Source organism: Dendroctonus ponderosae, unplaced genomic scaffold (genome assembly GCF_020466585.1).
Source record: "Dendroctonus ponderosae isolate FM_Combo_2020 unplaced genomic scaffold, Dpon_F_20191213v2 Dpon_F_20191213_1, whole genome shotgun sequence".
NCBI classification, from domain to species: Eukaryota; Metazoa; Arthropoda; class Insecta; order Coleoptera; family Curculionidae; genus Dendroctonus; species Dendroctonus ponderosae.
In genome coordinates this window covers 25,335,596-25,344,962 of record NW_026017110.1, presented here as the reverse complement: position 1 = coordinate 25,344,962, position 9,367 = coordinate 25,335,596, and the positions used below count along the sequence as shown (strand labels likewise).

At 36.1% G+C, this 9,367-nt stretch overlaps 3 protein-coding genes across 6 annotated transcripts in view; 2 read left to right on the top strand and 1 right to left on the bottom strand.

Moving 5' to 3' along the window:
• Positions 1-2,420, bottom strand: part of LOC109544325 — a gene marked incomplete in the record, with an annotated part of 20,810 nt that extends 18,390 nt beyond the window's left edge. Inside the window, 2 exon segments of the mRNA XM_048661531.1 lie at positions 1,057-1,099; positions 2,305-2,420.
• A 378-nt stretch (positions 2,421-2,798) lies between these two features.
• On the top strand, positions 2,799-5,480 carry LOC109544312 (coiled-coil domain-containing protein 174). 2 transcript variants are annotated; one of them, XM_048661529.1, is made up of 7 exons: positions 2,799-2,952; positions 3,121-3,302; positions 3,464-3,691; positions 3,790-4,121; positions 4,240-4,457; positions 4,510-5,050; positions 5,140-5,480. In XM_048661529.1, exons 1-7 carry the CDS (start codon positions 2,923-2,925, stop codon positions 5,181-5,183), a joined length of 1,575 nt encoding a protein of 524 aa, XP_048517486.1. In that variant the 5' UTR covers positions 2,799-2,922; the 3' UTR covers positions 5,184-5,480. The 2 variants fall into 2 exon arrangements, with proteins under 2 accessions (XP_048517486.1, XP_048517485.1); XM_048661528.1 differs by having other exon boundaries at positions 2,800-2,952; positions 4,240-4,455; positions 4,511-5,480.
• A 534-nt stretch (positions 5,481-6,014) lies between these two features.
• LOC109544311 (chromatin assembly factor 1 subunit A) overlaps positions 6,015-9,367 on the top strand; it is a 15,457-nt gene continuing 12,104 nt past the window's right edge. The window contains exon 1 of one of the 3 annotated variants that reach the window (XM_048661519.1): positions 6,015-6,381. In XM_048661519.1, coding sequence (XP_048517476.1) covers positions 6,262-6,381 — 120 coding nt within the window. In that variant the 5' untranslated portion in view covers positions 6,015-6,261. Of the gene's footprint in view, positions 6,382-6,440; positions 6,606-6,747; positions 6,905-9,367 lie in introns of those variants that run through there. The other 2 variants (XM_048661526.1, XM_048661520.1) reach the window with 2 other exon arrangements.

The following is a 9,367-nucleotide window of genomic DNA, read 5'->3' as shown; positions in this document are numbered from 1 at the left end:
AAACGAATTTATTAGGGCTTATTTTCAATTCTCTATATTATTTCTATGATTAATTGTGTTTACCACGCATCAAAATTGATTTTTTCCCTTCATATACCCTTTCATTCCTTTATGATCAAATATTTTCAATTTAGTTTAATTTCTTAGCCTTGGATTAGTTCAGTTAGAATGTTTTTTTTTTTAACATACGCGCGATGTCTTAACATTAACATTATTATCTTCCTCGTTTTACCGTCTATTTTAAACAGATAGAACGTCTTCCAGTCACCAAAATTAATTGATTTTTTAGTCCTATTCAGATACAAGTTGTAGCAGACGTTCATGAACAACATACACAAGAGCAGTCACAAAAACATGCTACAATGCGAAAGGGATTAAGTAATGCTGAACGCCAAAAACAATTTCGTGCTAAAAAAGGAGCATTAAGTAATAGCTCAAATCAAAGGAGCTTTCATCAACCACGAACTAGTGCTGAACGTCAAAGATTATACAAAGCAAATAAGAAATTACGACAAAAAAATACAGAAACTCAAGAAGAAGAGTTTACACAGACCCAAGAAGAGCAATATGTATAAGATCTCGTTAAAGAATGTTAAATGTTGCCAATAAAAAAGGTCTTTTACATTCAAAAGGACATTAAATTAAATTTGACCTAATCCTGATCCATTTATAAATTATTAGACTACCGAGAATATTAAATTTATAAAATGAAATAATTATTGCCATCATGCGTTAAACAAGTTCAATATTTTATGGTTTCTATAAATATATGAAGTTATCACTTCTGTCGTGACGCACACCACTTTTTTTATTTATTTATATTTTATTTGATTCCAACTTGCTTTCGCAGATACTCTGCTACAAATTTGACCATTTCTGCAGGCAAAAACTCTGCTTAATCCAGAGTTTGTATCCTGCATCCCTAGGGATCTTTCGACTAATTCCCCGAGAAAATCCGATTGTTTTTACTCTTTGCGTCTCCCGAAAATTACTTCCTCCTTTCGTTAGGACTGTAATGAAAAGCAGAAATCCCAGCCCTAACTAAGCTCGCATTACCTTTAAAACTTGAGCTGGTCCTTCAGATATCCCAAGAGAATACCTAAGGGTAAAGTACACATTTGTAAAGGGTAAAGTTTAACATTGTTGTCAGGAATACTCTGCTCTTATCACTTGCGGAACTTGCGGCTATTTCCTGCTCAGTCAGCCGATTCGATTGGATAAATTCTCCAAATTGTTTAATTAAATATCCGAGTTTCTTTGAGAATGTGGATTGTTTTCTTCAAATTAATACAACATGTTATCCAGTTATGAAATATATGAAACATTTTGTTTTATGTAATTAAAAATTTTAATTTTCAGTTGTTTGTCTGGTATGATGTTTTGTTCAGTGGTTTATTTACTTTCTGCGAATGTTTTAATTTTTATTTCACTTTAGCTGCATATTCTACTCCTAAAGACTTTTTTCACAAGTATTGCAGTCAAAAATTCGTTAATTTTTTATGTGAAGAATTGCTAATCTTATTTTCAGTTTTTGGTGATATTTTCCCGACAAATTTACCTAACGGTATAAAAATTGAAAAACAGCGATTCTTAAACATGACGAATTTAAATTCGTTATTATTTTAGTCCCTGCAATAAGGGCGCTTTCTCCCAAGGCATGTGTGCATTCATTTGGCTCTAACTTTTTTCATCTGGTATACCAACGTTTTGGATGATTTCGTTTGTTCCCTCTTCAATATTAAGCAAAAAATGTATACTAGGTGGGAACTTCTCAGGCTAACGGGTTTCGAGATATCAGCAGTTGAAACATGAATGGATTCACGTTCTCATATTTCTAATTTTTAAGTGTGATATTTTATAACATTGGAAAAAATCGTAATAAAAATCTAAATTCATTTTCGACCAAGAAATAAACGGAGAAATTAAAATTAGAAATTTTTTTTAGGTTTCTAAGTGACTTCCAAGATCGCTGGTTTTAAGTCCACTAGATTAAAAAAAATGTGCTTTAAAATCAACTGCAAGCATATCGGTTAGATGCAAAAAAAAATACAAAACCGCCTGACTAAAATGTAAGGTACGCGACGCCTAAAATGGGAAAGTCTTGACGAAACCCTAAAAGATCGCTTATAATCATTCATTCAAAAACCATTTTCTAATATAAGAAAAAATCTCCTTTTGGCTCAGTTAATGCAATGAAGCAAAGTTGTACCACTAACAAAGCAAAACCGCCAAGAGTTTTTCTTCAAGAACATCCAACCTATGGCGTGGACTGAGCATGAAAATTGGGAAAAACCTGTTAAATACCTTGTGGTTTTTGCCAAACTCGCCGCACTATTTGCTCGTTTCGTTAGGCCATAAGAGGCACTTTCTTACGTTCTTCGTCACAACACAACAGGTCTCAAACTGTTCAGAAAATGCGCCGTGACGCTCCTCAGTTCGGCGTCGGTATTGCAGCGCCGTTAATCGATAGAGTAAACAATATATAGGAGGCTCATACAACTCAATATTTTAAAAAAATATCCAATTTACGTGATTTCTAGTTATTGGTAAGCAGTCTGGATATTTTTCCCAATTATAAATACGCAAGAATGGTTTTTTAATCTTTGGCACGAAATTTAAAAAACAGGCACTTTGTCAGCGAACACCGCAAAAGCAAATCGTATGGAAAAAAGAGTAATATATTATTATCCGGAATATCAAGACACCAAAGATCTAGAAAAAAATGCCCAAAGCGTCGGCTAACGTCAAACATGTCCTCCTCATTCAAATCGAATTTTAGTCTTTGTATGCGACACCGCGACTGACAGCTAGGAAGAAGATTTGATTACCTAACCAATAAAATAAGCTACTTTGAACAAATAATAGACATATTTTGTAAAAACTGTGCTTTTATTAAGCACAGGCCCTAACGTAGAGGTAGCAATGAGTACATATGAGATCAGCAAATCATCGGTAAGCGTTTTGGTACTTTTGGCTTTTTCCGCCAAAAAAATAAAAATCGACTTCACTAACGTTTTAATCAGTTTTTCATTTTCATCTGATCTTCTTACCCTGCTTTGTTCCATTTTTAAATTAGACCGATTGTGTCATTCTAATATCAATTGTATCGTTTATTTTCAGCTCCTCAGCTTAAAGGCTGAAATTTTAAGAAAGCAAGAAGATGTGGCTCGAGCCAAAATCGAAAATGATGGAAAAATTAGGACTATCAAGAAGAAATACACCGTGAAAAAGAACAAGGGAATTGAAAATCGCGAAATCAATGACTTAACGGAGGAAGACCATGACCTACTGAGATTGTCCAAGTTAGTGACTAAATTGAATAAGAGTCATATGAACTATTCTGAAGACACCAAGCTAGTATTGCTTTCATTTTCCTTTCAAGCTTCTTTACATATACATTTTTTCCAACTCCTTGCGAGTTATTTTATCACTTCGGTTAATCCAACATACGTTACGCTTTCAGATCGAGACTAGAAGCAAAAACCAAACTGTACGACAAGTTATCAAAAGGTTCATCTACAAACGAGGAAAATGACCGATTATATTTGGTCAGATTTGGTGCTAAAGGCATGTTAGCATCTGATCAAGGCCCTGTACCTCCAAATGATCTTCCAGATGATCTACCACCTGTAGAAGAGGAAGAAGCCTATTCTGATTTCGAAGATGATAACGTGAATCCGGAAGATGATTGGTGGGAGGCTTTTAACATTTATTTATGCGTGTTTAATGTAGTTAATTACCTTGTCATTATCGTCATTATTGCAAATTGTAATTATTTTTTGACTTCAGGGTGGAGTACACAGATTCTCTTGGACGCTCAAGAAAATGCCTTCGCAGAGACTTGGCAGAGTTTAAGTCCCGAGATGCGGATTTACGAGAAATAGCGGAAAAACGACAGCAAATTGCGCCTTCTCGAGACGAAGAGAAAAGGGATGAGTTGGAAACAGCAAGCAATAATGAACGACAGGATAAAGAGGTTTGCGAAAAGGATCCTATAGACGAAGAAAGCGAAATGATCTCTGGAGATATGAGGAGGCACATGTTGAGACAGCAGTGGGAAAAGGAAGAAGAAGCACTAAGGGATAAATCTGATATTCATTATCAGAATGTTCTGTTCAACGGCAAGTAGTTTTCTCTTCTCCGCACCGGATTTAGTTAGTAAAGAATTGCTGTTCAACAACAACACCTTCCTGAAGGTTTTAAGTAAAAGTTAAATCACAATAAAAATTGTTTTTCCAGAGGCAAGACAACACGGTGTGGGTTATTATGCTTTTTCCAAGGATGAAGAGGAAAGAGCGCAACAGCAAGCTGCATTGAATAAGCTGAGAGTCGAAACCGAAAAAGAACAAAAAAGGGCCAAGGATCTGAAAACAATCCGAGAGCAGCAATTGGCCGCGAGAATGAAAGCGGCTCGCAATAGAAAAAGAGCTAGAATGGGGTTGCCACCAGAGGAAGGTAAGTTGACCAACGAAAATGCACCGAAACAAACCTAACAAAATGTCTTTAATAGATGTGGAATCCAATGCTCCACCTGAAGAACCAACTGAAACACCCGAGGATATCGAGAAGCAAAACAAAAAAGCTGAAGAAGAAAGGCGCCTAAATGCAGCCAGGAAACGCCACGTCCGACCCTGGGATATAGGAAAAGACGGCGTACGACCGGAGTTCTATGAAATGACCCAGCACGAGTGGAACGACAAAAAGCGCAAAGAACGACCAACTGAATTTGCTCCGCCAACCGCGTACAGCGCACGAGAATTCAACAGCATGAGATCCCTGGACACGGATATTCATTCCAGCAATAAGTCTCTGAAGTTTTCCAGCATGGATTCCAAACGGAAGTTGCAAAACTTGAATCCATATAAAAAAACAATAATACACGAAACCGAATTGGAAAAACCGAATAATCCAGAAGAAAGCTCCAGTATCCAAGATGATGATGATGATGATAATTCTGAAAGAAATGACCGTTTGCTTGGCGATTACATGCAATCAAGGCCTCGGCTGTACAGCCCGGAATATCCAACGAGTGATGCTGAACAGCATAGTGGTAAAATGCAGCCGGTTCCCATAGTCAATGAACTGGAGACCGATGTCTATGAAACGGAGAAGCCCAGATTGATGCCAAGCAAAGCAGTGCCCGTGAAGAAAGGAGTGGAAATTCCTCCTCCTTTAACGTTTGAGCACTTTGGTCCTTCAGACAGACCATTCTCACATTCATCAGCAAGAAACTCTTCGGGGCCAGTAAATATTGCGGCATCAATAGAGGCAGGTTTGAAGTTTTTACGGAACCAAACTGAAGGCACTAAACGAAGTAAAAATGGAAATACTTAAATGTGGTAATGAGGATATTTTAAAATACATAATAAAATTATGTTTCTGTATTTACGTATGTGTTGTAAATTCAGAAAAGTTGTATTTACAGAAGGTAACTGATTGAGTATACTTTGTGCAAAAAATGTAGATAATTACGGCAGTGATTTTGCGTTTTTAATTGTCCTTATTCATTTTCTGTTTGTTTTTATTAGAGAGTGTTGATTTTTCCAACTTTTTCGGGTTTTGCTCGAGCAACATCGGCCTGCATCCTTAAAATTTTAAGCTGAGAATAGGCAATACCAATGATATTGGAATAATCTACCCGCTTCCATATAAGAATAAAAGACTACTAAGGCTGAAGGTGCGTAGGTAATAAGAAATAGTGCAATTATGATAAAAACTAAATTTAAATTGCAAAAAAAGACTGAGAATTTACGTATTTCTTCAAACAATATTTGTAAACATCAGCAAAAATAGCCCAATAGTTCAACTAAATTTTAAAAATAATAGATTTGACTTAATCGCTTTAAACTGCAATAAGTATTGTGTAAGAGAAAGGTAGGTAGCCCGTCGTGAGCGGCGCTATTGTTCTAACACATTGGCAGTGCTGCTTTATCAGATCCTAGTTTTTTGTACGTTACTAGGTTGGTGGAATTGTCCGATTGGCTGCCGATAAGTCGAATGCGCATGATCGACGCCAACTGCCAGCACAAATTCGATAAAATCGCCATCTTTGTAAACAAACCTTCATGCGTGGTTCTTTTCTTTAATGTAACTAATTGATAACTTGGAGTAACCTAAATATAAATATCAGTTTTCTTGTTGATAATTCGCGAAAATTGTCCTACCGCCAATCTGAGTGCAGTTGTGATGAGATTTTCTTTCATCTTTTTTTCTTTTATTGAAAAGACAATGACACCCGAGTCCAACCACTAGGTTGGATCGATGTTCGCATTACCATTGGCAAAACGAATCATACAAGAATCGACGTTTAGAACTTGGAATTGTATCGCCACCATCGCATATTTGATCTGGAGTAAATTTGGATATCTTACGCAACCCAGGGTAAGTGAAATCCAAAATAAATTATTAAATGCCGCCAAATATTGCTATATGACAGTTGTGAGTTCTTGCGCACTGCTGTTCACTACCCAACGTGCCATCAACAATGAAAAGAATATGGCCGACGATTGAGCCCTGACTTTTCCCAGTTAGATTAGATTTCACACGTACGTTTAGTGCTCAGAAATAGTTATATTCCTATCTGAAGCCTGCAAGGATAATCGAGGGTAAGATTACTTGACTCCATCCCCATTTCCTGTTGGTTGCCCCATTGTTCATTAGCCCCCTAGGTTGCATTTACATTTTACATAAATTAACCCAAACACCAGCTTTACCTACATTGTCTATTCCCTTGAGGATCTCATTTCGAGCCGATGCAACCCAGACAACCGACCCAAAATCGCACAGTTGTCATTACTACAAAAAAAATAATCATCCAAAAGATTCCTTTCTACTATCAACAATGTCTATGTTTAGTGGTGCCCTGGTGCTGCTACAAAGATGCAACGGATTCCCCAACGCTAAGGTATTTTTGTGTTATTAGGAAATTGCCTTTGGTGACACTGACATCAGGTTCAGTTTGGATATCCCATTGCTATTTTAGCATAAGTTGTACACCTATTTTTTCCACAGTTGGGAAAGAGTCGATTAGAATTCAGCATAAACTAGTTTAACTTTGCATTCAATATCTTGTCTTTGCCCCCAAAATTATTTTCATGCCTGTTTTGGAATTAAGTCATTATCACACACCCACATCCTCATGGAAGACCTCGACCAGCTAGGCGTCGATCAGTGCTAGTAGATTTTTTATAACTAATAAGTATAATGAATGGCTAAAATCTATGTACTAATGGTAATACTTATATTACCTATGCCGTAGATGGGCACTTCTTACCTTCAACTGCATAATCTATATATATTTTAAGTTTTCAGTAATGAGTGCTCTAATCCCCTGGATTTAGATAATTTATTATACATTCATTAATTTGATTAATGGAAAGTTTCTCCTTCCAATTCTAGTTTGTCAGCAGCGTGCACATTCTGTATTTATTTGGTTTAAAGCATCAAATACAGAAGAGATTCAAAGTTACGTCGTTTTTATCAAATTGGAATATCAATTTATCGATAGTCATATATGCAATATTTTCAACATTTTGATAAATGATTATTCACAGTGAAATGATTATTTGGAAATTTTGGAAAAAAAATGAAACTGATCACTATCAAAATTCCGTTATTGCTCGGCAAGCTACATTCTTAACTAAACTAGCTAAGTCTGAAAACTTTAATACTTTGTGGCCGTTTTTCTACTTATGATAATGTTCGTAGGGTACTCTGTCGGTATGGTATGGCTAAAAAATAGCAAATATACCTTTAGACAGCATTTGATTCATTCCTAATACTCGTAGAAGCGAGTAAGTTGACAAAAGTGGACGCTTTTATGCACATGTGGCTATATTTCACATTTCAATAGACGTGATGATTGCTCATCATTGCATAATGAGCGTTTCTGAGTCGAAAATTTCGTTTCTAAGTCGACTTTTAATTAATGGATGGTCGATTTTACTGCGAGTAATGCTGGGAAAATTTAGCAGAATGATACAGTGTCGTATGATTCAGGTGCCAACGTTTTCCTGATTTACTTTCTGCGTCAGGGCATGAGGTTTTTAGTCACATTAGAAAAAATAAAGCTTGCGAACGACTATAGAAGTTACGAAAACGTCTTTCAGTAAATTGAAACTACAGTAAAGTCCGCTTATAATGAACCCGGTTATAGTGAACTTTCGGTTAAAACGAACTTTTTTCCTTTAATTGAAACGTCGTCCATAAAGATCAACGTATTTTTTTACTGGTTATAACGAACTTCCGGATATAACGATCACTTTTAGGTTAGTTGTATATTGACTTTCCGTTTATAACGAACTTCCACGCTCAGCAACACCTATCCTGCGGAGTTGTTTATATTAGTGAGAGCGAGAGACAGACAGTGACTTGTTGTTTTTTGCCGCGTTATGTATGTAAATCGTTTTAGAATGGAAAAACAAAAACGTAAAGCTTTTTCACTAAGTGAAAAGTGCGAGATTATTAACAGGATAAAAAGTGGAGTAAAGCAGAGTGACATTTGTAAGGAATTAGCACTTGGAAAGTCTGCTGTTGCAACAATATGGAAAAACAGAGAAAACATTTTGTCAGCGTATGACAAAACAAATGTTAGATGTAGGAAGTTAAAATAATCTGCACATGAAAAGGTTGACAAGGGACTTATTAAGTGGTTTACTCAAAAAAGACAAGAAAACGTTCCCATAAGTGGCAGTGTTTTTCAAGAAAATCTTAGCGAAATGGGGAGTAAAATCAAAAATGAAGAGTTTGCTTGTTCTAAAAGTTGGGAAGAGCGTTTCAAGAAGAGGCATAATATCAATAGCGGAAAAATTGTTGGAGAGTCTGCTGGTGAAAAATTCCTCTTATGAAAACGTTAGAGGCGATCGATAAAAATGAAACAGTTTCTATAAATCTCTTATATGCAGTCAATTTCATTCATAGAGCTTGGCAAAAAGTTAGTCTGAAAACCATTGCAAATTGCTTTAAGCATGGGGGAGTAAGAAAAGAAAATTATTATGAACCAGACGATGAAATTCCACTTAACGAATGGGTAGAAAAGTATAAAGACTCTGACTACGAGTATGACACAGACGAAGATGTCCCAATGTTGTCTTGTTCTTCGGAACAAGTTAAAACCAAATTGAGTGATTTCAATTTCTTCGAATATGTGAGCATTGATAATGGCATTCTTACAAGAAAAATGTTGTCCGATGAGCAAGTTATAGATTCCGTAACGTCATCTACAGCTTTAAGCGATAATGAGAAAGATGACGATTTAGGTGAAACATGACAACAGACACTAATGCTGTTCCAACCATTTCTGAAATGACAAAAAAAGTGTCAGAAACTCGGAATTTTCTACAATCACGCCAAGTTCCTAATCATATCT